The sequence below is a fragment of the Protopterus annectens genome, chromosome 8.part1, assembly GCF_019279795.1.
Source record: "Protopterus annectens isolate FY-2018-M chromosome 8.part1, PAN1.0, whole genome shotgun sequence".
NCBI classification, from domain to species: domain Eukaryota; kingdom Metazoa; phylum Chordata; order Ceratodontiformes; family Protopteridae; genus Protopterus; species Protopterus annectens.
The window spans coordinates 282219975-282247525 of NC_056742.1; the positions used below are offsets into that span (position 1 = coordinate 282219975).

Sequence of the window (27551 nt, forward strand, 5' to 3'; positions counted from 1 at the left end):
CAATTCACCAAAAGAACCTCTTGTAAGTATAAAATAACACATTTTAACCATCCTCAGAGCTTTCTAATATAGGTTGTAAGTGAGCTGTTTGTAAGTGTTCTACATGTTGCCCATTTGTTCCACATTAGTTATGTAGCACATTTGGGAGATGGAAGGTTGAGCATTATGTTAGGCACTGTTAGAATCATCATAGTGAAAGGACGATATTAGCTCTCACTTCAGACTTGATCCCAGCACACTGCTTGTGTCACTACCATCAGTCCAACAAGACACTGGACAGATTTTTCCTTAACAGTCTTATCCTTTCAATTAGGAACCCCCCCCAGCATAGTTAAAGATCAAATTACAGACACACATACACATACACGCACGATCCTCTGCATAGGCACTGCTAGATTCACTGAAGTTGGTCCAGTGGCACCGATACCAGCACAGTATGCATGAGGTCAAGGATTTCAGTCCCAAATGATAGGCAACATTGTCCTTTGACTTCAATGAGACAAACAGTACTTAGACGACTTTGTGTGTGGGTGTGATTAAAGGAAATATGATACACTAAAATCTTTGTAAAAGAGGATAATATAAAGTGGAATAAACTACTATGCATTTAGTTTGGAATACAATAACCTGATAAATTATTTTGTGGGGTACTATGATATTTACTTTTCTAATTTAAACTAACCTAACTGGTCAAGAAGGGCATTCTAGATAGAAGTGTGCAAAGAAATGTGTCAGATGTAGGCATACAGATGTTTTTTTGAGGACTACTCAAAATGTGCGGCTAATACAGTGTTGATGAAAAAGTGCAGATGTTACTGCTGAAAAAAGGTTCCTTCTCAATTGTTAAATTCTAATGAATCTCCCCAGAAGAATTATTCGTGATCTTGTGTGGAGGGGTCACACCTAGGCTATCTGCTATTCAATGCAACTGATAAACTGCATTAACCTCAGATTCTGAAGGCGACAGAGTTCCTCTGAAAGGTTCTGGTAATGTCAGCTTTCTGGTGGAATTTCCTTGTCCACTAACAAAAAAAGGAAACTAACAAAAAAAAAATTTCCTTGGCAGAAAAAAAAAACATAGGGAACTAAATAAGCTAAAGACATGAGAATTTTGGTTTGAATGGGAAAAGTTTGATTCCACATATCAGGCATGGAGTGTGATGCAATGGATTAGATTGTGTAAAAAAACATTTTCGTGTTACAAAATATCAAAATCAAATCTGATACTGGACAAGACTGAAAAGCTACCTTTTAGGCTGTCGCAGTTTTTTTTTTTTTTTGTTCTCTAGTCTTAAGTGTTCAGGAGTATTTCTTCATTAATGAAATCTATACTAATACATAGCTGTTCTGCTCCTGAATTAGAGGCGTGGTTGTTAGTTTTATCAGTCACATGACTGGAGAGTAATTTTATGTTCCCACTGCGTTTTCTTTGTCAAAAGCATTATGGAAAGAAATATGTCCCTGGTTTCATAGGCTGATGACTGACTTTTTAGTTTAATGGATTCAAAAACAGAAAAAAAAGTAGAATTCGTGAACAGACAAACCTTAAGTGTTTATAAAAATTTAGTGGCTGACTTTTGCTTGGTTTCTAGAAGATCTAAGAAGTTTAGCTTTGAAAGGTCCTAGTTATGCTCTAGGTATGGTTTCATTTTTTCCTAGCTCCTTTTCAACAGATAAGGAACAGCTGATTTAAACAGACTTCTCAGATCATAAGGCCTTGATAACAGAAACGGACCTTTCTTGGTTTAATTAACCTGTTTATATTGCATTTCTAAGACCTGTATGATTTAAAAAAAATGGAGAGGTCTTTTTATTTAGGGTATTTACACAGAATTTGAACTGGTGATGTGGTTATGAGCTATGAGTACACTAGTGGTATTGGTTAAAAGTTGAATTTAAATAAAATATAAATGGAGGAGTCAACTCATAAGGAAACCCCAGGAGTTTTATCATGAAAATTTATTTCACGATTATAATGCTAGTATTTTGGCAGGACAGCAGATCTCATCTCCTTCTGACAGTTTTTTGGCTTGTCACAAAAGAAAAAAAAGTTTAAGGCAGACGAATTACTTGACATTTGAGTGTATGTGGTAATATTAAGAAAACAATGTCAGTTTTGTATGCTCCTTCAGGCATTTTGTATCTAATCTCCCCAAGAAGTTACAAGGTATGCAAGCTTTAGTCATGCAATGTTTGCTATGAAAGTAGTGATGGGCTGATAAATTCCTTCTGACATTACGTTCAAAAGGCAAGATTTAATTATTTGATACAGAAATAGCTTTATTTTCAGTAGAACCCTGATTAGCAAGTAAGGCTTGCACTGATTCCTCACCTGAAGGAGATGGGATACATTTTCATACAAGTGTCTAAGAACATGTCAATTGAGGATATTTTCCACATGAAAGAAGACCTTCCCTCTGTCATGTCATATGCGGATGACATATTATATGGGAAAGATGTCTTCAGTTTATATGACATGTCTGTACTGCCAGTTAAATATATTCAGAACACATATTAATAAATACTGACAGACGTATGGCTTAAGGGTTTTGTGTTTGTTTCTGTGATATTATTTTCTTTATTGTGCAGTCTCAATTTTTAAATATCCAGATTGTAAAGAAAAAAAAAAAAAAAAGAGTCAGTGATTGGTATTCAGTAGTCTGATATGTTGGGTCCAATATCAATGTGTCAATAGATGGAGAGGCCATTTGTATGTCTTTTGACAATATTTTTTCCCCAAGTCATGCTCTAGGAACTGGCACACATTTGGTGAATATTTATCATCTCCCTACTGGATTAGAATTTCACTGTATGGGATTATTTTAACAGAATTTTGGGTAACTATTTAAATCCAATACAGTAAAGGATTTTGTTTTCAAGACAGTTCAATTGCATACAGTTATTCATCAATAAGATCTTACTTTGAGTTGTTTCAACTTGTTACACCACAATGTTCTACCCCCATGTGATAATGGTCACCTGTCAGTCTATCATTTCTGCTTCACATGTTTTACTTGGGTCTATATTAAAAGAATGAACATTTACTTACCCGAATACCTAAACTCCAACAAGTCTTCATCGAACTGCGAAAACATCGATCATCCTGAAGCACGAAATTGGAAACGTCGAATCATCATGGTTGCCCCCTCTGCGGTATAGCTCCGTAAGGTAAGTGTGCGATAGTTACGGACCTTACTGTTAGGGTGCGGGTTAAGGTAAGTGCATACATAGTGGTATATGCATGATTTAGTGTAGGGTTAGAAGTAGGGTTTAGTTTAGGGTTAGAAGTAGGGTTTTGGTTAGTGTATGTATGTGGTATATTTAGTTTGTTTGTGTAGGCAGTATGTAGCGGGTGGTGGGCTGGGACAACTATGACAGTTCGAGTTTTTGAAATTCCCTGTTTAGGGCGTTCGGTGTATTTGCTGTTCGCTGAATACGTGTCGGCATTTAGGTATTCGGGTAAGTAAATGTTTGTGGTTTTAATATAGACTCGTTTTACTTCTCATGAGACAACAAAGCCATATAAAATGGCCACAGATTACTGCTTCATTTTTTTTCCTCCACTGCTACTAGCATTCTTAACTCATGCACTCAAATATAGATGTTTCTTCCTATGTACTTCTACCGCAGTCTCCAAGATACTGTTCCATTATTCATTATCAGTTTACCTTTTCTGTTGTAGAATCCCTTTTTCTCATCAAAGACAGCTTTCAGTTTCACTTCCCTATGAGTGATTCTTCTTCTCCTCCTCACCCCCACCATGGATAGGTTGTAGTACAGACCATGTGTGTCCTAAAAACAGTCTCTAGAAGCCCAGCACTCAGTCCCATATAGGAGGCTGAAAGAAATATTGGAGGATTAGGACAAGACCAAGACTACGGAACTGGACTGTTGCATGGGTGAATGGTATGATGCAGGAGGCTGTGCTGTCAGGGATGATACCAAAAATCCAGTAAGTGGCCAGTGGAGTACCACTAGGGTCTATATTGGACCCACTGCCCTTCAATGTGTTTGTCTCGAACATATTTGAGGGAACAGAGAACAGGATACAACTCTTCAAGATGGCACAAAGACACCTGTAGCAGTTGAGAATGAGGAAAAAAATCAAAACTAGGGAAGTGTTTGCAAAGGCTGACCAAGTGAGCAGAAAGGTTGCAGCTGAGGCTCACTGCAATCAAATCAAAGAACTCCATCTGAGCCACAGCAACCGTGGTATGAAATGTTAACTAGTGCAAGTGGAAATGATGACAACAGAGCAGGAAAAGGATCTGGAGGTACGATTATACCTGGAGGGGTCCACCAGGAATGTACCCTCAGGACGACTCCATTAGTAGACAGGAAATGCTGCCTCTGAAGATAGATATGGCAATAAGATACCCCCAAGTACTGTAAGCAGTTCTACAACTACACTAAGTGTTGAAAGAACCCAGAGGAAAGCTGGAGAGGAAACAATAGGAATAGAGACTAGAGGAACTAGGAACAGTTTTACTTAACACAGAAAGAGAAAAGGACAGCTATGATACAGTCATGCAAGATCATGTCAGGAAAAATAAGAGACATCCTGGCATGAAGGACAGAAAGGGAAGATGGGGACAAAGGCAGCAGCCTCTAGAGAGCAACTATATTCTGGATGTTTGAAAGCACTTCTTCACAGAGAGGGCTGTAGAACCGTGGAACCGATTAATGGACTGGGTGGTAATGACAATCTTCAAAGGCATTATAAAGGTATGGAATAAGTGGAGAAGGGGTGAAGGTCAGGAAAGGTATGCAGGGGAGGTGGAATGTTTAAAGCACAGACAGGAGTACTGGCTCCTGCTGCCATCAAGCCAATATAATGATGAAATGAAGTACAAATGCTTTGCCTTAATTTTCAAACTACATCACAAGTGATTGCCTAATATGACTTTTCATTGTCTGGGCCTTAAGTATATAAAAGAAAACAGATCTGTAAAAATCAGCTTTCTTTTTACAGGCTCACAACAATACAGAGTTTAACTTGTAAAATTTTACACATATTTCTTTTTATTAAATCCTGACAAATCTAGCAGACATTTTATGCAAACAGAAACATGTATTTTGACAGCTAATAAGGATGTATTGATCTCCATAACTGGTTCATTTCTCTGTCTACCTGACAAATTTTAGAGGAACATAACACATTTCATATGCAGTCATGAATTATGCCACTATCACTTCAAGAAAGCAATTCCCATCATATCCTGCCCTATATCTGAAATAATACTTCTTGGTGTCAACCCCTGAGCCATCCATATTGTAGTTTCAGACTATGCCTTCATGTTGTGAGCATCTTTTTTTAAAATCCCAGATTAAAAACAGTTAATTATTTATAGTGAGATGCTTCTTTAACAGAAAGGCATGAAACACAGACACTGTATAAAAAATTACTTAACTTTGTCTATTTGTTAACTGGATATGCCCACAGGACAAAGTGTTCCTTTTTAGGGGCAATACTGAACACTTTCTGCTTAACTGGCTTGCTTGCTCATTCTTTAAATCGATGTTGGATACCTGCTTTATTCTACCCAAAGGGAAAAGAGGAGCTACAGACCATCAGGGCAGCCAGTGGCAGTAAGGAAGAATTCCCAGTCCACTGGCACAGGGATTGGGTGCCTCCCTGCTACTGATACATAACCTGTGAGTCTAGACAGCCAGCTGAGGAGGATAGAGTGGGCATGAATGGCTGTCATCCTGCACTCCTACATCATGGGGGAGTATGGGGACTTTCCTTGCACTGTCCTGCTCTCTCGCAGAAGATAGGGAACAGCACTAGTGTCACACAGGTATGTCAGTGCATTAAGGGGACAGCAGACCTAAATGCTTCATATGCAGGAACAAATATGCATGTTGCTTACTCCATTGCAGGCCTGTCACTATGGAGAATTATAGGTCACATAAAAAAAAAAACAAAAAAACTCCATTGTCATGAGCAATTGTGCCAGGTCAGATGCCTCAAGCTCCTCTTCTTCCCCTGAGGATACAGTATGGCAATAATGACCCCAGATTCTTGAACCTGTTTTGGGAGGTACGTTGTTTGGTTTAAGAGTGGGTTAGGTGATAGGAGACATGATGATAAGTGGATGTATACAACTTCCATGGGGGTTCCAAAAATTATTAAAGGAAAAAAAAAGAAAGAAAATGTGGTACCTGATGAGATTCCAAATTCATTACAGGACACACACACACACAGGAGAACTTGAAAGATTACCATTAAAACTTACATGTGTGTTTCTGTCCTGTGAGAGAAGACACTGCTTGAAGGGATCCACTTAACTGCACAGGCAATGCTAGCTCACCTGTACTGACAGGGGACTATGGATAGGTGTGATGCTCAAGTACCAGCTAGGAGAAGCTGAGTGGTGACTCTTATAGCAAGTGATGGGCCAAAAGGTCCTCTACATAGTGCAGAAACACAGAAGTCAAATGTAAAATGGTTATGTACTCATGGGGAATTAGGTCTGCCACCTTTACAGATCTCCAAAACGTAGTGCAGAAACACAGAAGTCAAATGTAAAATGGTTATGTACTCATGGGGAATTAGGTCTGCCACCTTTACAGATCTCCAAAACGTGATTTCTTTATTATCAACACATGACATGTTGATGTACAGTTACATCATCTATTATCCAAGACCTACTTTTGTATGATTACTAAAAAGGAGATCCTCACTGTAGAACTGAAACAGTTTCGGTTTTATTTTACGGATTTGAAATAAACTATCACATTTTAATGGACTGTGCAGCCAAAAATAAAAAAAAATCCTTCTATAACATACGGACGATTGACACTTTGCACGTTTTTTTAAAGAATACATTCTCAAATCTGGACTACCCTATCAGCTACAACAGAGAGCCTAGTAGCTGACAAAGGCAAGATAGGGCATACATAGAAAATCTAAGCTGCTGCAAATAACAGTTCAATTCAGTTCAACCAGTCAAGAAGGAGAACCGAGGAGTTGATAGGGAAGTTAGGATGGTCAAGGCAATGAGGAACTCAAAAATAATTGCGATAATTAGTGACAAGGGGTATATGGGGATTTGAGGATTCTCACAAATAAAATTTGTTTGACTACCCCAATGTTAGTTTTCTGATGTGATTTTACCAAACTGTGACTTTATTAAACTGAGAGTCAAGCAATCGCATTCAACAAATTGTTCTACAACTGTGATTAAATTTCAGACAAACTGGCCATTGAGACTAGGAAAACAAACTTCCCAATACTCCACAGAAACATTGGTAGGCATGTGAATGTTCTTTCAAGATACTCTTGCACCAACAGAAGTCATTCATGCCTTAATGGGCACTTAGATTCATTTAGCATAATGCAAGGTCTATGTGCTAAAAGAAATAGTAGGAAAAGTACTGTTGCCCTATTTTTAAATTAGCAAGTCAGAATACTAATATGTTAAAACAAGCCCAAAAGATTGGTGCACTACTTTTTTCTTTTCAAAATTAGAAAATTCATGCAAAATTGTAAAAATGTACTGACAGTCACAACCTCCATAACATGCATACCTCTCAACCCAGAAAAATCAAAAATCTGGACAAAGGCCTATGAAAAATAGGTACAAATCTGTACGCTGATTAACATAACATTTGCATATATAATTATGTAACCCTCCCCACTCTAATGGAGTTCTGGGACACCAACTTTCAAATGCAAACTGAAGAACAGACAACCAAAATATAGCCTCAGACAATGTAGTAAATGGTGGCCATTTTTTTTTTAAATGAGTAGCAATTATGTTCACTGGGAAGGGAGAAGATGATGAACCTTAGTATGTGGGTTTTGCGGTAAAAGTAGGGCATTTAATGGTAGGCAATATAATCTTAGCAAAAGAATATATTTTGTTAGGATCTCCAAAAGTCATTCTCCATGGCCTACAGATCAGTGGCGTGGCTAGAGTTTGTGCCACCTGGGGCTTTCAGTTTCCCGCCCTTCACCCCTCACAAAATAATGGTCGAATGGGCCCCCATACACAGCTCTCCCCTCTGCAGTCATTCCAATGTCCTATTACTTGGCTATTTTGCCCCATTTACCATAAACACTGTAATGTGCATACTGTTTTACTTCTACAATGATCATTTGGCTTTCATTTAAAACTTATTTTAAAGCCAAAGAATATAATACAGACCAACAACCACGGCTAAAACCCTTTAGTCGTTTGCTTTATTTTATTTACTGCAAAACTTTTATTTTATAGCACAAACACTAATGGGCATCTGCTAAACAAAACAATACAGTCTCACAATGAAAATAGACTTAGCATTGAAACTTCTCTGCTCTTGAAACTCACATTCATTGAAAGAGCACTGAAACCCACATTCAAAGAAAATGCAAAAGTAATCAAATAATTCCACATTAAGGAAGAGATCTGTAACTAACAAAGAGATTGCTGCTAGCAAACAACTTTATATTTCACTGCTTCATCTACAAATGAATTGCCTGCTGCCCTTGAAGAATAAATTGCCCATGTTACATTAAAAAAATAATACGCCAGTAATATTGTAATAGGAAATGGATGACAAACTGATAACAGGTTTATAGTTATTCGGCATCTCTGCCAAAGATGACATTCTCAGGACTGCAGCATCCACCCCCTTTAAAACTACAACACAGTACAGTATCAGCAATCTATACATACTGTGGGAGTAGAACCCACAGCCTTCTGCATCAAAAGCAAGTATATTACCTGCTGTGCTACTAACACAAACAGACTTGGCATAAGCGGTACTAAACTCCCCCCCCCCCTAAAGAACTATGCAGCAAAAGAAATCTGGAAAAAGCCAACATTTATTTTTGGGGGGGGGGGGGGGGGACAAAGGCCCAAAACCAGGGACACATTTTAAACATTGCTTGTATAATCTTAGAACATTGCTAGAATAAAATGTTTTGTGTTACCATGCATTTCCTGAAAGACAGGAAGACTGAAACCTAATGGTTATTTAGTAAATTCAGTTCTCACTGATCTGCTTGAAAAACACACATTTTAAGAGGAACAGACCTGAAACTTTGATCATGAGTGGTAGCATGGGTAGAGAATTTAGGCTATCACTCTTTATATCCAGGGTTTGAGTCTGAGTAATCCTAACTACCAGTTATACCTAGCTGGAGCATTTTACTTACTTACACACAGACACACAAACACACAGAGACGCAGACACACACCTTCATAACACTGCCAAAGGAACTATAGAGCAGTTCACGCACATACATTCATAACAATGCCAAAGGAACTACAGAGCAGTTCACACACCATAACAGCAAAGGAACTAACACACATAGATCTTAACATTGCAAAGGCACACTAAACAGAACCAGCAGTCATATTCAAAATAATAAAAGCAGCTCTTAAAATGAACTAAGCACAAACAGAGCAGTTTACATTCAAATTCAATTAAATTAAAACCGGATGACTGTTGTTTAATGACCTTCTCCAGTAATGAAGTGTAACACTGCAAAGGAACTAAGAAGAAACAACTGCTGCTGTAAAGTTAAACTAAGTAAATGGCTTGGCAGAGGGCAGTGCAGTACGCTTGAAAAAAGTTGGCAGTTTACATTTAATGAAATTAAAACCGGACGACCAGTTATAACAGCAAAGGAACTAGCACACACAAAGCAGTTCTTAATAACATGGCAAAGCACACAGAGAACTAGCAGCCATATTCAAAATAATAAAAGCAGCCCTTAAAAACTTACTGTTGGAAGTTCACATTCAATGATACTAAAACCAGACAACTGTTACCAGAGAAGAAACAACTGCTGCTGCTGCCATAAAGTCAAATTAAGTAAATGTCTAAGCAGCTGAATCCTGATAGGCTGTCTGCCAGGCTCATGCCGATGTCATCACATGATGATGTCAGGAATGGTTAAAAACAAAAACAAAAAAAACTGGGAAATTTGGAAATTAAAGGGGACACTCAAATTCGTGGCACCCCAATATTTTGCCCTCAAAACCGGTATTTACCAAGGAATTCAGTATGGTTGAGTGGTATGGTAACATGTTGAGGGTTAAAGTGATGCAGCTGTTTACACATGCACAATAAGTCACCACAGAAATATGTTATTAGAATTGTTTTGATTCGGTCAAGTATATTCTGTCAAAAATAAGATACATCGAATATGGGCATCATTTTGGTTTTTATGTTTGAAATAAATGTAGAATGTATCCAATATGTGACTTGCAAAAAATATCACTTTACATATTTCATTACAAAAAAAGCTAATGTTAACTTACTGACTAATTCCTTCGAAAGAAGCCTCTCGAGTAGTACTTCCACTGTCTGTATTCAAGCCACGCTAAAAACAAACAAAAAAAAACATGACTTACTTTACACACAGGATCAAGCATAATAAGAAAAGTCCCAAGATTAAGCTCTTCAAAAGACTGTTTCTGAGTTTTATTTCTTTTAAAAGATTTTTACTATGTAATATAGAGATAAAAAGAGCTATATAATTTATTTTTGGCAATAAGATAATTTTAATTAATTGTAATCTATCTTCAAATAAATTTTAGATGTAATTTATTCCATTTCTCAGTGAAAATTTTTAATGTGTTTATAATGTTTTTATAGTTTGTTTAAAGTTACGTCTATATTTTCACATAGGTCAATCCCTAGACACTTCAGTGAAGAAACCTGCTTCCCAATTATTTCATTAGTAGTCAAATCAGTATTATCATGAAGATTTTTTTTTTATTTAAAAGCATATGGTTAGATTTAGAACTACTGATTTTTAAGCCATAAATATAGTAACATTTTTGACTAGTAAATCTTAATTCCTGTAAGGATTCTTCAGAGTTTATTAAAGCAAGTAAGATATTGTCTGCAAATAACATTATTTTGGAATTAAAATGATTATTTATATTTAGGCCTATAATTTTAGGATCAGATTGAATTGCCAAAGAAAGGGGTTCTATTGCTAAAGCAAACAACAACAGAGACATTGGGCATCCCTGTTTGGTACCTTTCGTAATTTTGATAGGTTCTGACATAAATCGACCTAATTTTATATATGCTAAATTGTTATAATAAATATTTTTTTATAAAAGTGATAAATTGAGTAGGGAATTTGTATGATTCAAGAATTAAAAAAATATATATTTCTAGTTTAATGAATCAAAGGCCTTCACAATATCAAGAGTGATAAGAGCCTCTTGATTATCCATATTTAAGATATCTATGGTAGTTATAATTCTTTGAATATTATCTTGAGTATGTCTAGTATAAATAAATCCTGTTTGATCTTCCGAGATGAGATGGGTTAATGATTTCTTAAATCTGTTAACTAGAATAGACATTAATAATTTATAGTCATTGTTAATCAGAGAAATTGACCTATATGATTTACACATATGAGAATCTTTTTTTTCTTACAGTATGGGAGTAATTAATGAGCATTTCCACGAGGGTGGAATTATAGCTTGTAAATAAGATTCATTCAGGGCTATGTGTACGAGTGATATAGCGGAGTATGGTAAAAGCTTATATATTTCATTAATAATACCATCTATGCCCGGTTATTTTTTGTTTTTGCTTTCTTTAATTTTTTCATTAATTTCCTTTAGAGAGATTTGTTTCTGAATCTCAATCAAATTCTCTGGTAGACTAATTCCGGGAAGTCTAGACTGTGGTCTGTGAAAGAGTCATTGTTTTTGTATTGTTCCGAAAAGTGATACTTGGGCATCTAAGATATCACTAATATCAGAAACTTTATTTTATTATTTCTCCCTTCATGGACCACATTTACAATATTGTTTTCAATGGAGTTTCTTTTCACTCTCAGTGTTAGATTACGCATATATTTTGGAGATAGAGAAAGAATTTAGTTTTAATTTTTCTAGGGCCAAGTTGGTTTTATGAGTTAAAATGTCATTATATTTCTTGTTTAAGGATTCAATTTCCTTTTTCTTGTGTGAAACGATTTTAGTATTATCTTTATTAATACAATTTGTTTTTGTATATTAGATAATTCAGACTCCCATTCCTTCATTTTATTATTAAACCATGCAATAATTTTGCCATATAGATAGGCTTTCAACAAATCCCAAAGAATAACATTTACTTCACTGGTTAGATTTGTATCTAAGAAAAATTCTATCTCTGTATCAAGCCAAGGTTTGAACGGTTTCAATTTAGTAATATAATCTGGTATTCTTTTAGTGAGAGACAGTTTTTTTTAAATCTGTTTGAAGATCAGACATAGGGCATGGGACTATTCTAAAGTGTGATATTTTTGTTTTTAGGTCTTGGGATATAAACATTTTATCAATTCTGGTTTGAGTCCTGTATCTAAAATCACAGTGGGAAAATTCTAATGAATTATCATTTCTAAGATAAAATAAATCATATAGCTGGAAGTTATCTGTCCATTTTTGAGAATTTTCCCTATAGGAGTAATGCAAAAAGGTCTGGTTAGTAGTTTCTGAGTCATTTAGTAAACAGTTGAAATCACCCCATAAAATCAAGCTACCCTTAGAATCGTTAGTGATGAGTTCTATGTGTTTTTTATTATTGTTACCCCAATTCCCGGGAACCAATAGGCAGTGACCAGTGTCCAAATTCAGTTTCTAAATTTTATTATTGTCAGAAGTCCTTCCTTATCTTCATAATTATGTAACATTTGAGGGGAGATAACACTTTTCTTCCATAATGTTAGAACACCTCTGTTTTTTTAGTGTATGAGGAGTTGGATAATCTTGGGTATTCATTTGGGTTCCAGCTAAAGATATTTATTTTAAAGTGGGTTTCTTGTAAAAATATTACTTGTACTTTATTTAATTTCAAGTATTTTAACAGGCCGAATTTTTTCCCAGGACTATTTAAACCATTAACATTGGAGGAAAGAAAAGTCAAGTCCATCTTTTTTGTTTAAAGGTTTAGAGTGTTAGTAATATGTGATCGCAAACAATCACGATATTTAAAACTTGAGTACCCTTCTTGGAAAGATTATATTTTGATGACAAGGTGCTGATTCCCAATATAAAATACAATTTAATAACAGAGGCCTAAAAAAGGAAAAACATTTAAAACTAAACTTTTGATAAACAGTAAATCCATTAACTGACATGGAATATAGAACATTCCTAATCTGACAGAATAAAAATATCCAGTCAGATTAACCATCACTTCCAAAATTTTGAAACAGGTTTGCACAACTTGAGGCTCCAAATTATGTTATATGAAAGTCTATATATTAATTGGTAAGAGAGAACAATAATATATTAGTGTAATATACAGTTTGATTATAAACAGTGCAGCTAAAATTCACTATTAAACCTTTGTTCAATTGAAGTATATATATATATATATATATATATATATATATATATATATATATATATATATATATATACACACACATACATACACACATATATATATATATATATATATATATATATATATATATATATATATATATACACACACATACATACACATATATATATATATATATATATATATAGATATATATATATACATACATATTTATATATATATACACATATATATATATATACATATTTATATATATATACACACATATATATATATATATATATATATATGCATACATATTTATATATACATATATATATCTTCACTTCTATATGCATAATTATAGAATCAGAGAAATAATATTTTGATAATGATCATGTACAAGTAGAATTATCTATTAAAGGGCTCAAAGAGAATCTGACTACATAAATAATTCTAGTAATTTAAAGATGGATAAACAATAACCGTGTTAACCAAAATAAATCAGTAAAGTAGTAGATCAACACTTAAAGTATTTATAGTAAAAGATATATGTAATTAATTATGAAAGCATTTCCCTTACTATGAGGTATTATATGATTGATACTCCTCTATATAGTAATTTCCCATACTTCCCTACTGCTACTAGCTAGTAACAGTATTACAATAGCATAATCATGAGAAAGGACATATTTTTATGATATCCTAAAAAGCATAGGATAGCTCTAACTAATCATATTAGACCATGGGAACGTGCAGGAATAAATTTCCCAGATTTAGAATCCTACATTAAAGCCTCTAACCTCACAACAATATTAAATTGGATAGACCCCAAATATTCTTCAGCTTGGAAATCGTTACATACAAGTATTATCCTAAATGAAAATAAGCTAATACTTAATTTGCTTAATTGTAATTTTTTTAACAAACTTTGGTATGCACTCTGTATCAATATACAATATAATACTATTAAGCTTACCACTCTAGATTATTTAAATCATATCTATAAGTCCTTTAGAAGTTTTGTAAATAACAATATTGACATTAAACTATGGATCCAGCATCTATTCCCCTTTAAAACTACAAAAAAACTTTTGCGATTATGTTAGCTTAGATACACTCAGCTACTGGGAAAGAAAAAAAAATGTACATGTTGGTATCATTGCACAAAGAACCTAGTTGCACTAGATGCACAAAATCTGATCAAAGAGTATGGCCTACTATCATCAGACTGGCTAGTTCTCAATAGTCTGCTTCCAATCACTCAAGATTTGTGCAGAACAGTACAGAACTCTTCCTACAGCTCATCACCCAAATGTATAATTCTTATGTATGAAATACTGCATGGTGGACTTAATTGGAAAAACTTAATCTCAAAAATTTATAAAACTACTACTAATCAGAAATGTTGCTAGTTTGTTACTAGAGATTGTACACTGTCCGTCTCCTACGAATAAATCAAAAATTTTACACTCTTAAATTAACCTCTAATTTACAAATATGGAAGATTTTCTCCTGGAAATGTTTGCATAGAGGTTTTTACACTCCTAGTAAAATTGCTAAATTTAACTCCTCTAAACAGGTGATATGTTGTAGATGCTCTCTAGAATGTAAGGCTGACTGGTCTCACATCTTTTATGATTGTTCTCACAATAAGAAATTTTGGAATGATATTGAAAATGTTCTCCAAGCCATCTTTACTGATTCCTTTATATTATCAAAACCTTTAATTCTTCTGAATGTAAATGAATCTATTGTATTGAATAACAAAAATAAATATCTTCTTTGGACAATTCTAGCAGCAGCCAAAAAATGTATTACAAGAAGATGGAAGTCATCCTTTATTCCAACCTTACAAGACTTCATGACCCTTTTGGTTGAAGTAGTGTCAATGGAAATAAAAGTTAAAGAATCAAGAATATACCCAAGAAAATGGACCAACAACCCTTGGACAAAAGTTATCTTATTCAGTCACTGAATTCAGATACGTCTCCATCTAAATTTGTCATATTGAAAGTATGAATGAATGAATATTGTGCCCTACTTATTTCACATCACTTATTGTTCCCTTTATTTTCCTTTTTTTTCCTCCTTATACTGTGCTTGAGGCCTTTGTAAAATTTGTACATAATTTTATTATAATTTGTTGTTCAAATGATTGTTCTTGAAAAATCAATAATAAAAAGACCGTTTCTGAAAACGGAAAAGTTCCAAGATAGTCAGTTACATACAGAATACAGATCATAACTGAAAGTTATGACTGGTTAAGACAGCAATACTAGTATCAGATACTAACCTTTCATTACTGACAGTTTGGGATTTTGATCTCGTGGCAATGACTTTAAGATGAAAAGAAAATTTGATGATATCTCTAAAATGTAACAAGAGGTACTTAGTATGCATTATTCCTTGTAAAATATGAGTGGTACTATAACTTATCTTTCATATGGCTTAATACACATTACATTACACGCTGCAGAATTAGTACTGCGTGGTACACCAGCTGAATGTTTGGGAGCTGTAACTAGCTACTCTGACCTGCAGAAGTGCATGTGCAAATGGAGGAACATATATGAACTCTACCGGTCATACCACAGAGTATTTCACCTAATGCTTTCTACAGCGCTCATGGATGTAGTATAAGAAGCGGTGTGCAAGCACTGCAAAAGTGGTAAATTAAAAGCCTCGCAATTTGCATTTATGCTGTTTGTGCAGCAGTATATCTTACAAAGTGTCAGGGCTTGAATTATTAGGTCGTATATGTCTGACAGATAGCCAGAAGTATGCAGCTGAAATTTATCTCCTATACCATATAGGGTGCTGTGCCTCGACTCTGCTTTGCCTCAGGAGTAACCGTTGTGACCAGGGGATAAAACCTGTGAGGCAAATGAATCCAGTTCATGCTGGGAACAATCTGAATGGCAAAAGTACTGCACATAACCATTTTAATACACATTTTTTAATCAGGTAAGCCCTCTGGAAACAAATGTCCGTTATCAGGAGGTAACCTGGGAACACTGAGGCTTATGTGGCTTGCTCAGTCGCACAGCAGACAAATAAAGGTAGAAGGAACAGAAAGAAACTTGTTACTGGAAAAGCTCACCCAGACTCTGCCACAACTTGCTGTGAGGGAAAAGTTAGTTTGTTTTTGCTTTCTTGTATTGCTCTATTGCCCTACTGCTCTCCTCTATTTTGCATATTGTGATATATTTTCCTTACATTGTGTTTTACTTGTATTCTACTTTTAATTGCATATTTAAACTAGGAAAGAGACCACAGCTGTGTCTCGTCAGTCACACATAATTTAAGATTTTTCCCATGTTGTGTTCTGGTCTTATGCCAGTAGGTGGAGATAGAGGAAGGCAGGAGGATTGAGACAGAGTTAGTGGATGTGAAAAGGACTGGATGTTCCTGTTGTACTGGTGTTTCTGTTGTTGCTTCGAATGGATTGATTAAAATCTTTATTACTGAACTTGGAGTCTGTCCATATTAATCATTTGGCAACGAGGTACTTGACTTGTTTCTGCTTGTATACAATGGCTGTTGCTGCTGCTCCTTTTCCTCCACCATTTTTGTCATGCTCGGGTGAACCTGCTGTACCACTTGATATGTGGCTGAAAATGTTTAATAACTACATGCTGATTGTTGGTGCATCAGGAGATGAATTGCTGAAAGCACACAAAAAGGCACATCTACTTCATTGTCTAGGAAGAGAAGTTCAGAGACTGTTTTACATGCTTCCGAACTAAGGTATGTCAATGGAGGATGCCATTAGGGCTTTACAAGCTCATTTTGCTCCATGAAGAAATGTTGCTGCTGAGTGGCATGCTTTTAGAAAACGTGTTCAGGCCGCCCATGAAACTTTCTCAGTATGTGGCCACATTATGAAACTTAGTAGTTAAATGTGAGTTTGATACTAAACTGGATGAACTGTTACATGATCAGTTGGTTGAACATGTGTCTAATCATCGTATACATGAACGATTACTTTTAGAACCTGACAACTTTGGTTAATGCTATAACAATTGCTATGCAAAATGAAGTTACGGGTGAGCAGGCAAAGTTTATTTCAGACGTTAGACCAGTCCTGGTACAGACTTTACATACTCAGCCTGTGTCTGCTGCTGGTCGCCACCACCAGAGACCTTCTTCCAAGTCCCCGCCTGTTTCACAGCCTACAGCTGCTATGCCTTCAGCAGCCTCTTTTTATGCTCATCATTGTGGATCTAAAAGCATCTTGCCAATGATAAACGCTGTCCTGCTACTTCTGTTAAATGTACCAAGTGCCGAAAGGCTGGTCATTTTGCATGTGTTTGCCATTCTTTGCAAACATGCTATGTGCAAGACGTTGCCTTAACTGAACTTCAGATCTTTTACGTAATTGACCACTCCTTGAGAGAATCTGTTGCAGTGTCATAATGAAAACCACAATTGCTACTGCACTTGTGGATCTGACTGTAGATTCTGGCTCATCAGTATCCATTTTGCCTAAATGTATATATGATGCACACTTTCAAGGAGAACCCTTATTGTCACTTTCAGTTAAGTTAGTGACTTATTCCCCATGCTCCACTTCCTGTGCTTGGCTACTTACCAGTTACTGTGTCCAAAGATGATGTTACATGCTCTACATCTGTTTTCATCGTGGAGTCTGGAACTGCTTTGCTGGGTATGGATTTAATAAAGCATCTACATTTGTGCTTTAATAGCAGTAGTGTCTTACCATGTGCTACCACAAACTTGGTTCCTGTCATGCATCTTTCGACAGCTCCATTACCTCCTCTGACCCTGGGTTGTGCAAAAGGCTTCATTAGATTCTGTTACTCCAGTATGACAAAAATTATGTTGCTTACCTCCGTTAGTTTGGCAGGATATAAGTGCACAGCTCAATTGTCTTCTTCAAGCAGGGATTAATGAAAGAATTATACTTCTCCCTGGGTCTTGCCCATTGTGACGCTTCAAAATAGGATAGGTGGTATTCACATAGGTGTTGATTTAAGAGAACCTAATAAAGTTATCCTGTTCCTCATATTAATGAAATGCTATCCTTGCTGAAAGGAGCAACAGTGTTCTCTACAATTGATTTAGAAAGTGCATACTTTCACCTTTTGTGTCATGAAGACAGCCGTGACTTGACTGCCTTTGTTACTCATGATGGCTTGTTCCAGTTTTACCGGTTCCATATGGGTTAGCATCTGCTCTATCTGCTTTTCAAAAGATGCTTGCTACAATTTTGCAGGGGTTGCCAAATGTTGTGAACTACTTGGATATCATTTTGTGGGGATGCACACAGGCTGACCATGATCAGACACTTCAAGCAGTTTTTAAACACACAAAAGATGCAGGATTACAGCTGAACGTAGCAGAATGTCATTTCAATCAGGTCAGTTTGCATTTTCTGAGCCATACTGTTACAGCACAAGGGACACAGCCTGATCAGGAGCACCTTGAGGCTCTTCTCCATGCCCCAGCTCCCACCGATGTTTCCAAGTTACGTTACTTCCTTGGACTTGCATCTTGGTATAATAAAGTTATTCCACACTTTGACACCATTGTAGAACCCCCTAAGTGCCTGCCTCTGCCAAGATATGCCATTTTCCTAGTCTGAGCAAGCTCAGTGCAGTTTTATGTCAGTGAAACAGTGGTTGACTGACAGTCCAGCCTTGGCTTTATTTAACCCCGATTTGCCTACTGTAGTTTCTACTGATGCATCAGATTATGGGCTTGGAGCTGTCCCTGCTCAAGTTCACCCCGACCATACAGAACAGACTGTTGCCTTTGCATATAGGACTCTTACTGCTGCTGAAAGGAAATATTCTACAATTAAAAAAGAGGCTCTTGGATGTGTGTGGGCTGTTGAGAAATGGAGAACTTACATGTGGGGTCCTAAATTTACTCTCCGTACTAATCACCAAGCATTTACCACATTACTGTCCTGAAAAGGGTCTGATTGGGCAGGCATGCAGATTGCACACTGGGCAGCATAACAGTGGTCTTTCAACTATACTCTTGCTTATCATCCCGGGTCACAGAATTACATTGCTGTTTGTCTCTCTCACTTGCCCTTGCCTGCTACCACTGAAGACATTTCTGAACCTGAGTTTGTGGCAATGTTGTCTACTGATTTAACTGCCCTGTCAGTTGGTGAATCTGCTTTTGCCTCTACCTCCAGCAGTGAGTTGTCTGCTCTGTGAACACAGGTTACCAATGGCTGGCCTTCTTTGCTTAATGCTGTGGACAAAATGTGCGTCTATACTTCTGACCATGAGATGAACTCAACGCACAAGATGAGTTTGTGTTCCATGGCACTCGTCTCATTGCTCCTGTTTCGCTGTGCCACACTTTAGTGATGCTTGCACATAAAGGCCACCAAGGCACAGTGAGAACCAAACAGTGGCTGTGTGAGTTATATTTGTGGCCAGGTACAGATGACATGGTTGCAGCTCAAGTTAAAAACTGCCAACTCTTGTCAGTCTTTTGACAAGACTGCCAATCCTTCAGCAGCACCTTTACAACATGTTCCATTTCTATCTGAGCCTTGGCAAAAGCTGGCCATAGATGTAGTGGGTCCATTTGAAATGGCTATTTGGAATTATTGTTATGCCCTAACCCTCCCTGATTATCACAGCAAGTGGCCAGAAGTTGCCTTCATTGCCTCTGTCACTACTCAAAATGTTATAGACTTCCTCACTTCAGTTTTCAGCAGATTTAGACATTTGTGTACCATTGTGTACCATTCTATCAGATAATGAATGTCAATTTACCTCTGCAGATTTTGCAGCATTTCTGGCAGAAAGAGATACATACACATACGTTCTTCAGTATACCACCCAGCTGCAAATGGTGCCACTGAAAGATTTCATCATATTCTCAAAGGGTGCATACAATCTGCAATCTTACAGCCAAAACCTTGGAAACTGGTTGTTTCAGAATTTCTTCAGGTATACCATGCAACACCACATCCTATTACAGGAGTTTCCCCTTTTGAAACTGCTTCTTGGCTGGAAAATGTGAATACGCTTCAATGTTATTCCTCCTCCTGTTTCCTGCATAGTTAATGCGGATACTGTTGGTAAAAGGGTCTCTTCTCTTCAAGAGAAAATGAAAAAGTATTCCAATGCTAGATGTGGAGCACGGTTTCCTCATTTTCAAAAGGGGGACAAGATGCATATTTGGAATCCACCGCATGTTCCAAGGCGCATTCAAGATTTTCACAAACTGTGGAAATTCAAAAGGAAATTGGTCCATGTACTTACTTGCTGGCAGATGGAAAAAAATGGAATTCTTCCCATTTATCTAAGTCAAATACATCTGAGACAAGTGATGCTCCAGTGGAATTTCTGCTTCAATCTACAGTGACACAAATGCCTGAATCTCCTCACATAACTCCAGCTCGTGTGAAAAGGGGACCTCGTTGACTTGAGGACTATGTTACATAAATATAAATGTTGATGTAATTCAGTGTTTGTTACAATGTTAGTGATGTTTAATTACATATTGCAAGTGTAGTGCTGTTCTCCAGTAAGGGGGAATATGTTGTGTTTTGGTCTTGTACCACTAGGTGATGATAGAGGAAGGCAGGAGGAGGGAGACAGTGGATGTGATAAGGACTAAATGTTCCCGTTCTTGTTGTACTGATGTTTTCTGTAGTTGCTCTGAATGGTTGGATTAAAATCTTTAATACTGAACCTGGAGTTCGTCTAATATTAATCATTTGGCAATTTAACACCCCACCCTGCTACCCTGGTGCTGGTGTATTTTTAAACTTGTCTTTTTAGTTGCCTGTCCCTTAAGTTAATTTAATCATATATCTCCTTCCCTCTCCCCTTTAGTTTTTTTAAATTTACTGGCCATCCCACTGTATTCCATAGATCTAAAATACAAAGTGCCCACCCTTCCGATGTAGCTTGCTCTTTAAAATTAGTGGCTCTCCACTTAGATAGCTAAAGCTTAAGTTACCACCTCTTTTATATCCAACTGCTTAGTGCACACTGCAACTATTAGGATATTAACCTGCTTTTCCATCTTTCCTTTAAAATCTGTAACATCTACTTCAAGACCACCAATTATTGGAGATCCCACATTCCACCTTTTAGTAATCATCTTGGGATTAATGTTTTTGTTTTTCTCCTGGAGAGAAGCAGCATGGGAACATTATTTCCTGGAGATTGTTGATCACCAGAAAGCCTAATAACTGCTTCCTAGGTGTCAGTTTGAATTTATATTTTACTCTTGCTGAGAGGAGGAGGAGAATGCATCGATTCCTGACTGTTTCTGATTGGGCAGCGAGTGTCTGTGTTCGACTTTCCTAATTGGTCTGGTATCTATTCAAGGCATCTACCAGGAAAAGGCTGCAACAAGCCTACAGACACTTACATCATCTTGGACAAGACTGTTGATCAAAGAGCCTGTGGCCTGCCTCTCATCTTAGGATTGGTGATACTGTTTTACTTCTGGAGAGAGAAGAAGCAAAATAGAATTGTATCCCAGCAGAGTGAAGCTCTGGAGAGACCAGCACTAGCAGTAGCCAGGCAGTAGCCATTCAGGCGATTACCCTCTTATTATTTTTAACATGATAATTCTTTCCTTACCATAAGTACTACTATATTTGCTGCTGTCTAACCCAAGTTCAGAATATCTGCCCAAATATTTCATCTATAATCATCAAGGTCTACTTATTAGTTTTCCCTCAAGTGTTTAGCAGTGCCCTGTCCAGACCCAGACATTTTGAATTGGCAGTCTTCCTGTTAGAGCACCACTGAAATTTCACCAATACCTAGTTGCACAGGACAACTAGTTTGCACTGATGACCACTGGCCCCAGAGTTACAAACTGTATACTCTTGACATTGCTTTATATTCTCACTCTAATGGTCTAATCAATAAAAAAGGGTCTGTTGCCATGGATATGAACTTTCCCAATACTTCCATTACCAGCTTAGTGGATCTCCTAGACAAAGTACACCTCAGTGGCCCCGAATGCACTCTCTGAAAACAACACATACAGCCATGGACCCTCCACTTCTACTTCAACATTCTGGTCACTGCAGACTCCATCGTAAGACACACAGATGTCCCTTCTCACCAGGCTAAATAAGGAGAAAGTCACAGTTAGTTGTTTACCAAGGGCCAGGATCTGCCACATTACAGATGCATTTAGGTCATTGGACCACATGTACCAGTATGACACAGTCATAGTGCATGTGGGTGTAAATGTCCTGAAACATACCTCTCTAGACTATATGAAGAGAGACATCATGGAGCTTTTGGAATGTGTGTTCTAGGATGGAATGAACCTAGCATTGAGCGGCATTTTACCTTCTCCAAGGATGATGCCACAATATGAACAAAAGATGACTTACTTTAATAATTGGTTTAGTTTCTTTTGTCATTCTAAGGGGGTGCAATATTTGTCAGCATGGAAGACGATGGTCAATAGACCATGTTGCTTTGCCAAGGATGGTCTGCACCTATCCCCTTTCTAGGCTTTCAAATGTTAGCTAAAACACTGTCTTCCCCCGTAATGTCTATTTTAGGCAATGCCAAACTAAAAGTACTTTTAAAACAACAAATCAAAATCAAGAAAATCTAACGCTGTTACTGTTCAATGCTAGCAGCCTAAACAAAAAAATACACTCCCTAGAAGCTCTCCTAACCCTAGAGAATGCGGACTTCTGTGCGATCACAGGCATGGTTTAACACCATGGACAGGACAGTGAGTGACAGTACAAGGTTACAATGCCTTCCACACATTAATACCAGCTACTACACAGACAGGAACTAAAGGTGGAGGTGTATCGATTTACATAAAAAAACAAACATACTTCAAGGCTAGTTAAACAGGACAATAACTTGAGCTTCTCTATGTTCAAATCATAATAGGCAAAATTCCATACCACGTCCTTGCAAGCTACAGGTCCACCTCCTTGACTCAGGAAACCTGTAACATGTACTTAAACTTACTGGAAACACTCACTATCCAACCCAATACCATATTCATGACTAATTACCCACTATTAGCAGGGAATCATATTACATCACCAAAAGCAGAGGTACAGAGATGCCTGAATTTTGTAAACAAACTCCCTGGATCAGACAGTCAATGCATCAACCAGGGGTGCAACCAAACTGGATCTGGTCCTCACTAATATGGGATTGTGCTGCACACCCCACACTGTAATGTCTTCTCTAGTAAGGTCAGACCACAAAATGGTCTTTTATGAAGTAAAAATAAAACATGGCAACCCAGCTAACCCTGGAATATTCAGGAACTACTCTAAGGCTAGCTTCCTATTAAGTGATAACCAGGCAAAATTATAAGCTCCCATAAACTTGAGAACATTGATGCCTACAGGGAACTGTTCAAAGAAACGCAAATACAAGCATGTTAATAGCTGCATAGAGGCAGATTCATCCACCAGGAAGAAGTACAGAACTATCTCAAAAAAGAAACCACCATAGTGGCATGATCATCAGTTGGCTGTATGACAGAAGGAAGAGAACCATGCATAACATTATGAGGTGCAGCATACCCAGCAGGATAAAAGCACCCTCAAACTAAACAAACAACTCAGAAGACGAATAAGTCTACCAAAGCCAAATTTTAGGAAAATTCTGCCTCCGAAGCCAAGGACAACTGCAAGGCATTCTTTAACTATGTCCACAACCTCAAAGGCAATACACAATTATGTGCAGAGCTCATTGTTAATGGAGCCACCTATACTAAGCCATAAGATATAGCAAACTTACTGGCTGATAAATTCAGCTCCAACTTTACCCCCTCTCTCCCCCTCAACCTTCTCTCAGGAAATACCATCAAATACAACTCTCCCTGCTATCACGATGGAACAGGTCCTTAATGCTCTCTATAAGGTCAAAAACACTACATCAATGGGCCCAGACAGTATCCAAGGATGGCTTCTAAATAGCATGAAACATAACCGATCAGTTGAATTGACATTTAACTGTAGCCTCCTAACAGGCTTTGTGTCTCATGAATGGGAACAGCAACAGTCATCTCTCTGTACAAAGATAGGCCATCTACAGACCTTGGAAAGTATAGAGCCATAAGTATCACCGTCTCGAATACAAAGCCATGAAAAGAATTATCCTGGAAATGATCAATAATGATATAGGAAACCTCCAGACACTGGACCCAACACCAATCTGGTTTTGTCAAGGTCAGTTCATGTCTACTTAACCTGGTGAATGCCTTTGAGAAGGTCATCAAAGCAAAAGAGGAGGACAAAGTAGTTCACGCTGCCTACCTTGACCTGGCCAAGGCATTTGACACAATACCCCACTCAGGCATTGTTGATAAACTCAAGAGGTTGGGTGCAAACCCATACGTTACCCAGTGGATAGCCAGCTGGCTCACAGACAGGACCCAGGAAGTTAAAACTGGGGAGTCCACCTCTACAAAGAGGCCATTCACAAGCAGTGTCCCTCTGAGATCGGTCCTGGGACTGCTCCTTTTTGATATTTACTTCTCTAAAATCAAGCCCACTATCAATAGCCTCTGGATGACTAAGTTTGCAGATGATCGCAAATTAGAAGCAATCACTGAATCCCCAGTGATACAAATGTTCCCCAGGAAGAGCAGACACAGACAAATAAAGGTGTCAGAGTTATGGACTAAAACTAAATACAAAGAAATGCATAGTAGAATCCTTGGGAAGTCATCCACCCAAGTTACTATCAAATTCCCCTAAGAGTTGACCAATAGTCAGGGACTTGGGGATACACACAGACAGTAATCTAGCCTTTGACCATCAAGTGTCTACAGTAGTGAGGAAATTATTCCAAGTTGTGCAACTTATATACAAAGGTATGACAACCAGGTCCAAGGAAGTAATTTTTCCACTGTACTCAGCATTCAGACCAATCATTAAGTACAGTGCCTCCTTTGGTATGTACCTAACTAGGCATATCCAACAATTGGAACATCCACAGAAGTTCCTCATTAAAACAGAACATGGTGTAAGCAACATATCATATGGCAGTCCGCCTCAAAGCCCTATCCCTGTATTCAGTCTCCTACAGCCTGTTGAGGGAAGGTCTACGCCTGGCATAGAAGGCACTGTCACACCCTACTCTGATGGACCTCCTACATAAAAAAAAAAAAAGTACTAGAATTAACTGTTCTAAAGACTTAAATATTACCTGTGATATAAATAGGACCTGCTGGACAGACAGATATATATCCCAGAATCCCAGAGACCACCCCTTTTTCTGGAAAAGGTTCCCCATCCATGTGAAGCAGAGTTCCTTCCTAACCCAATTCAAGTCCAACTTGGACAACTGGATGGGGAAAAGGAAATTCATCCCTGGTTTGGCATCTAGGTCTGTAAAGGATACAGGCAGCCTGTAAATGGTTCATCTTCCAGGCCCTGCTTGTAAATGTTTCCTCTCTCAAGCACCTCCTTACACTTATCAAGGGTGTCAGAACTTGTCAGAGATTTTGGATGTGTGGCTAGGCTTAAAAAGGCGCTTGTGGTCATTAGCCAAATAAACACCTATGAACAGCTCAGAACTTTAATCCTCTGCACTAGCTGCCAGACTGATGTGGACAAGAATAACTCTTGCCTGCACTTCTCATATAGGGCATTAGTTCCATACAGTGCAATGCATGCATACGAGTAACTTTTTTTAACCAGTAACTTGAAGCAATCTAAAAGAATAGGCCCAGCACAGATACTGGACACTATTACATATGCAGCTTAGTATCAATGCATATATGACACAGCCAAAACCCATATAATAGTCTGATTCAGTTAGTACAATAAATTGTTTTAATTAATTCATTAATTATGTTTTGGTGTGCGGTTTTTTTAAATCAAATTGCTGTTACTGACTTTCTAAATACTATTCCCCATTATTCTCATTCTCAGTAGTTCTCCAAATGTAACGCCCTGCCATGTGACGCCCTCTTGGAGGATCACCTATTCATGACAGGCCTACACCTAAGTTTCCTCCATGTCCCTGTGTGTAGGTCCTAAGAAGAGTGAATCACCATGCACCACAAGTGGAATTTTTTATTTTAGTTCAAGTCAACCTCCCATTAACATGTTGCACTGATGTCATGAGAGGAGGTGTAAAAAAGGCATTGCAAGGGAAATATCCCAACTTAGATGGCGAAGCACCTCTCAAATGTCTCGACTTCTACACTGTGGCACTGGGTTACTGACAAGGTAATAGTATCACCAATGGTGCCTATGCCTTACCGTTCTTCCCTCCCTTACAAATCACGACACCCTCCTTCCTGGAAGGGTCAAACAGGCTCTGCTTAGTCATTCCTCTACTCCCATGCCAGCCTAGCATGCTCTAGGCTTCATCTCCCTGCCTCATTTTACTCAAGCGTGTTAACTTTAACCTTGCCCCTAGCCCTACACATTAAGTTAAGAAAGCCCCTTTCCCTAACAGCACCACTACACAGGACACTTGCCCATAGACACATGCGATATCACACATACACAACACTAAATCTAACCTGGACCTTTCTACAACCCATAAAGTCGATGCAAAACATTCACAAACATACTAATCAAACAAATGCCATTCGCCACACTCTCTCTCACACACTGAAAACACATTCATACACATCACTTAGTCAGTCCAGTTACCCAGTCCTTACCCTTACTCTAACCCTAAACCACAAATGCTCTCACACACACACACACACACACACACACAATCACTTACCAGAAAAAAATATCTATTAAAACATCCTGCTTTTGAAAAATACCACACTTGGCAATGAGTTCATTTGTGCTAGTCCCCCCTGAACACACAGTCAAATAAATTACCATTCAGCAGACTGACAGGCACCCATACACCTTAGCCTCCATCAAAAATATCTGTATAAAATTTTTAGTTTCCTCTAAAAAAAATTCCTATGGCTACAAAGTCTAGGTCTTAGAAATTCCTCAGTGGGAAAAGATGACAAAATATGGAAAACATGATAACTAGTTCTACGAAGATAATCTATAGTAGATACAGGTTTGCAATAAAAGGCAAGTGTGGTAATGATCTGAGATCAAGAAAAACATACTAGTGTTATATCCAGGAAATGTATTATAGAATGACAATACAAATAAGCAACACAAAGCTAAAACTGTTCTTCTTAGGTCATAGATAAAAGTTTTGATCACAAAGGTACACCTTTTGCACAGGAAAATAAAACTGCCAATAAAAATATTGTAGAAACAACATTGTTTATAAAACTTAGCAACAGCATTATAAATGTATTCTCATTTAAATAAGCCCATAACCAAG

At 37.4% G+C, this 27551-nt stretch overlaps 1 protein-coding gene across 1 annotated transcript in view; it reads right to left on the bottom strand.

Moving 5' to 3' along the window:
* The window catches only part of PEPD (peptidase D), a 699082-nt gene that overhangs the window by 480836 nt on the left and 190695 nt on the right, over nucleotides 1-27551 (bottom strand). The window contains exon 6 of the mRNA XM_044081883.1: nucleotides 10257-10318. Coding sequence (XP_043937818.1) covers nucleotides 10257-10318 — 62 coding nt within the window. The remainder of the gene's footprint in view (nucleotides 1-10256; nucleotides 10319-27551) is intronic.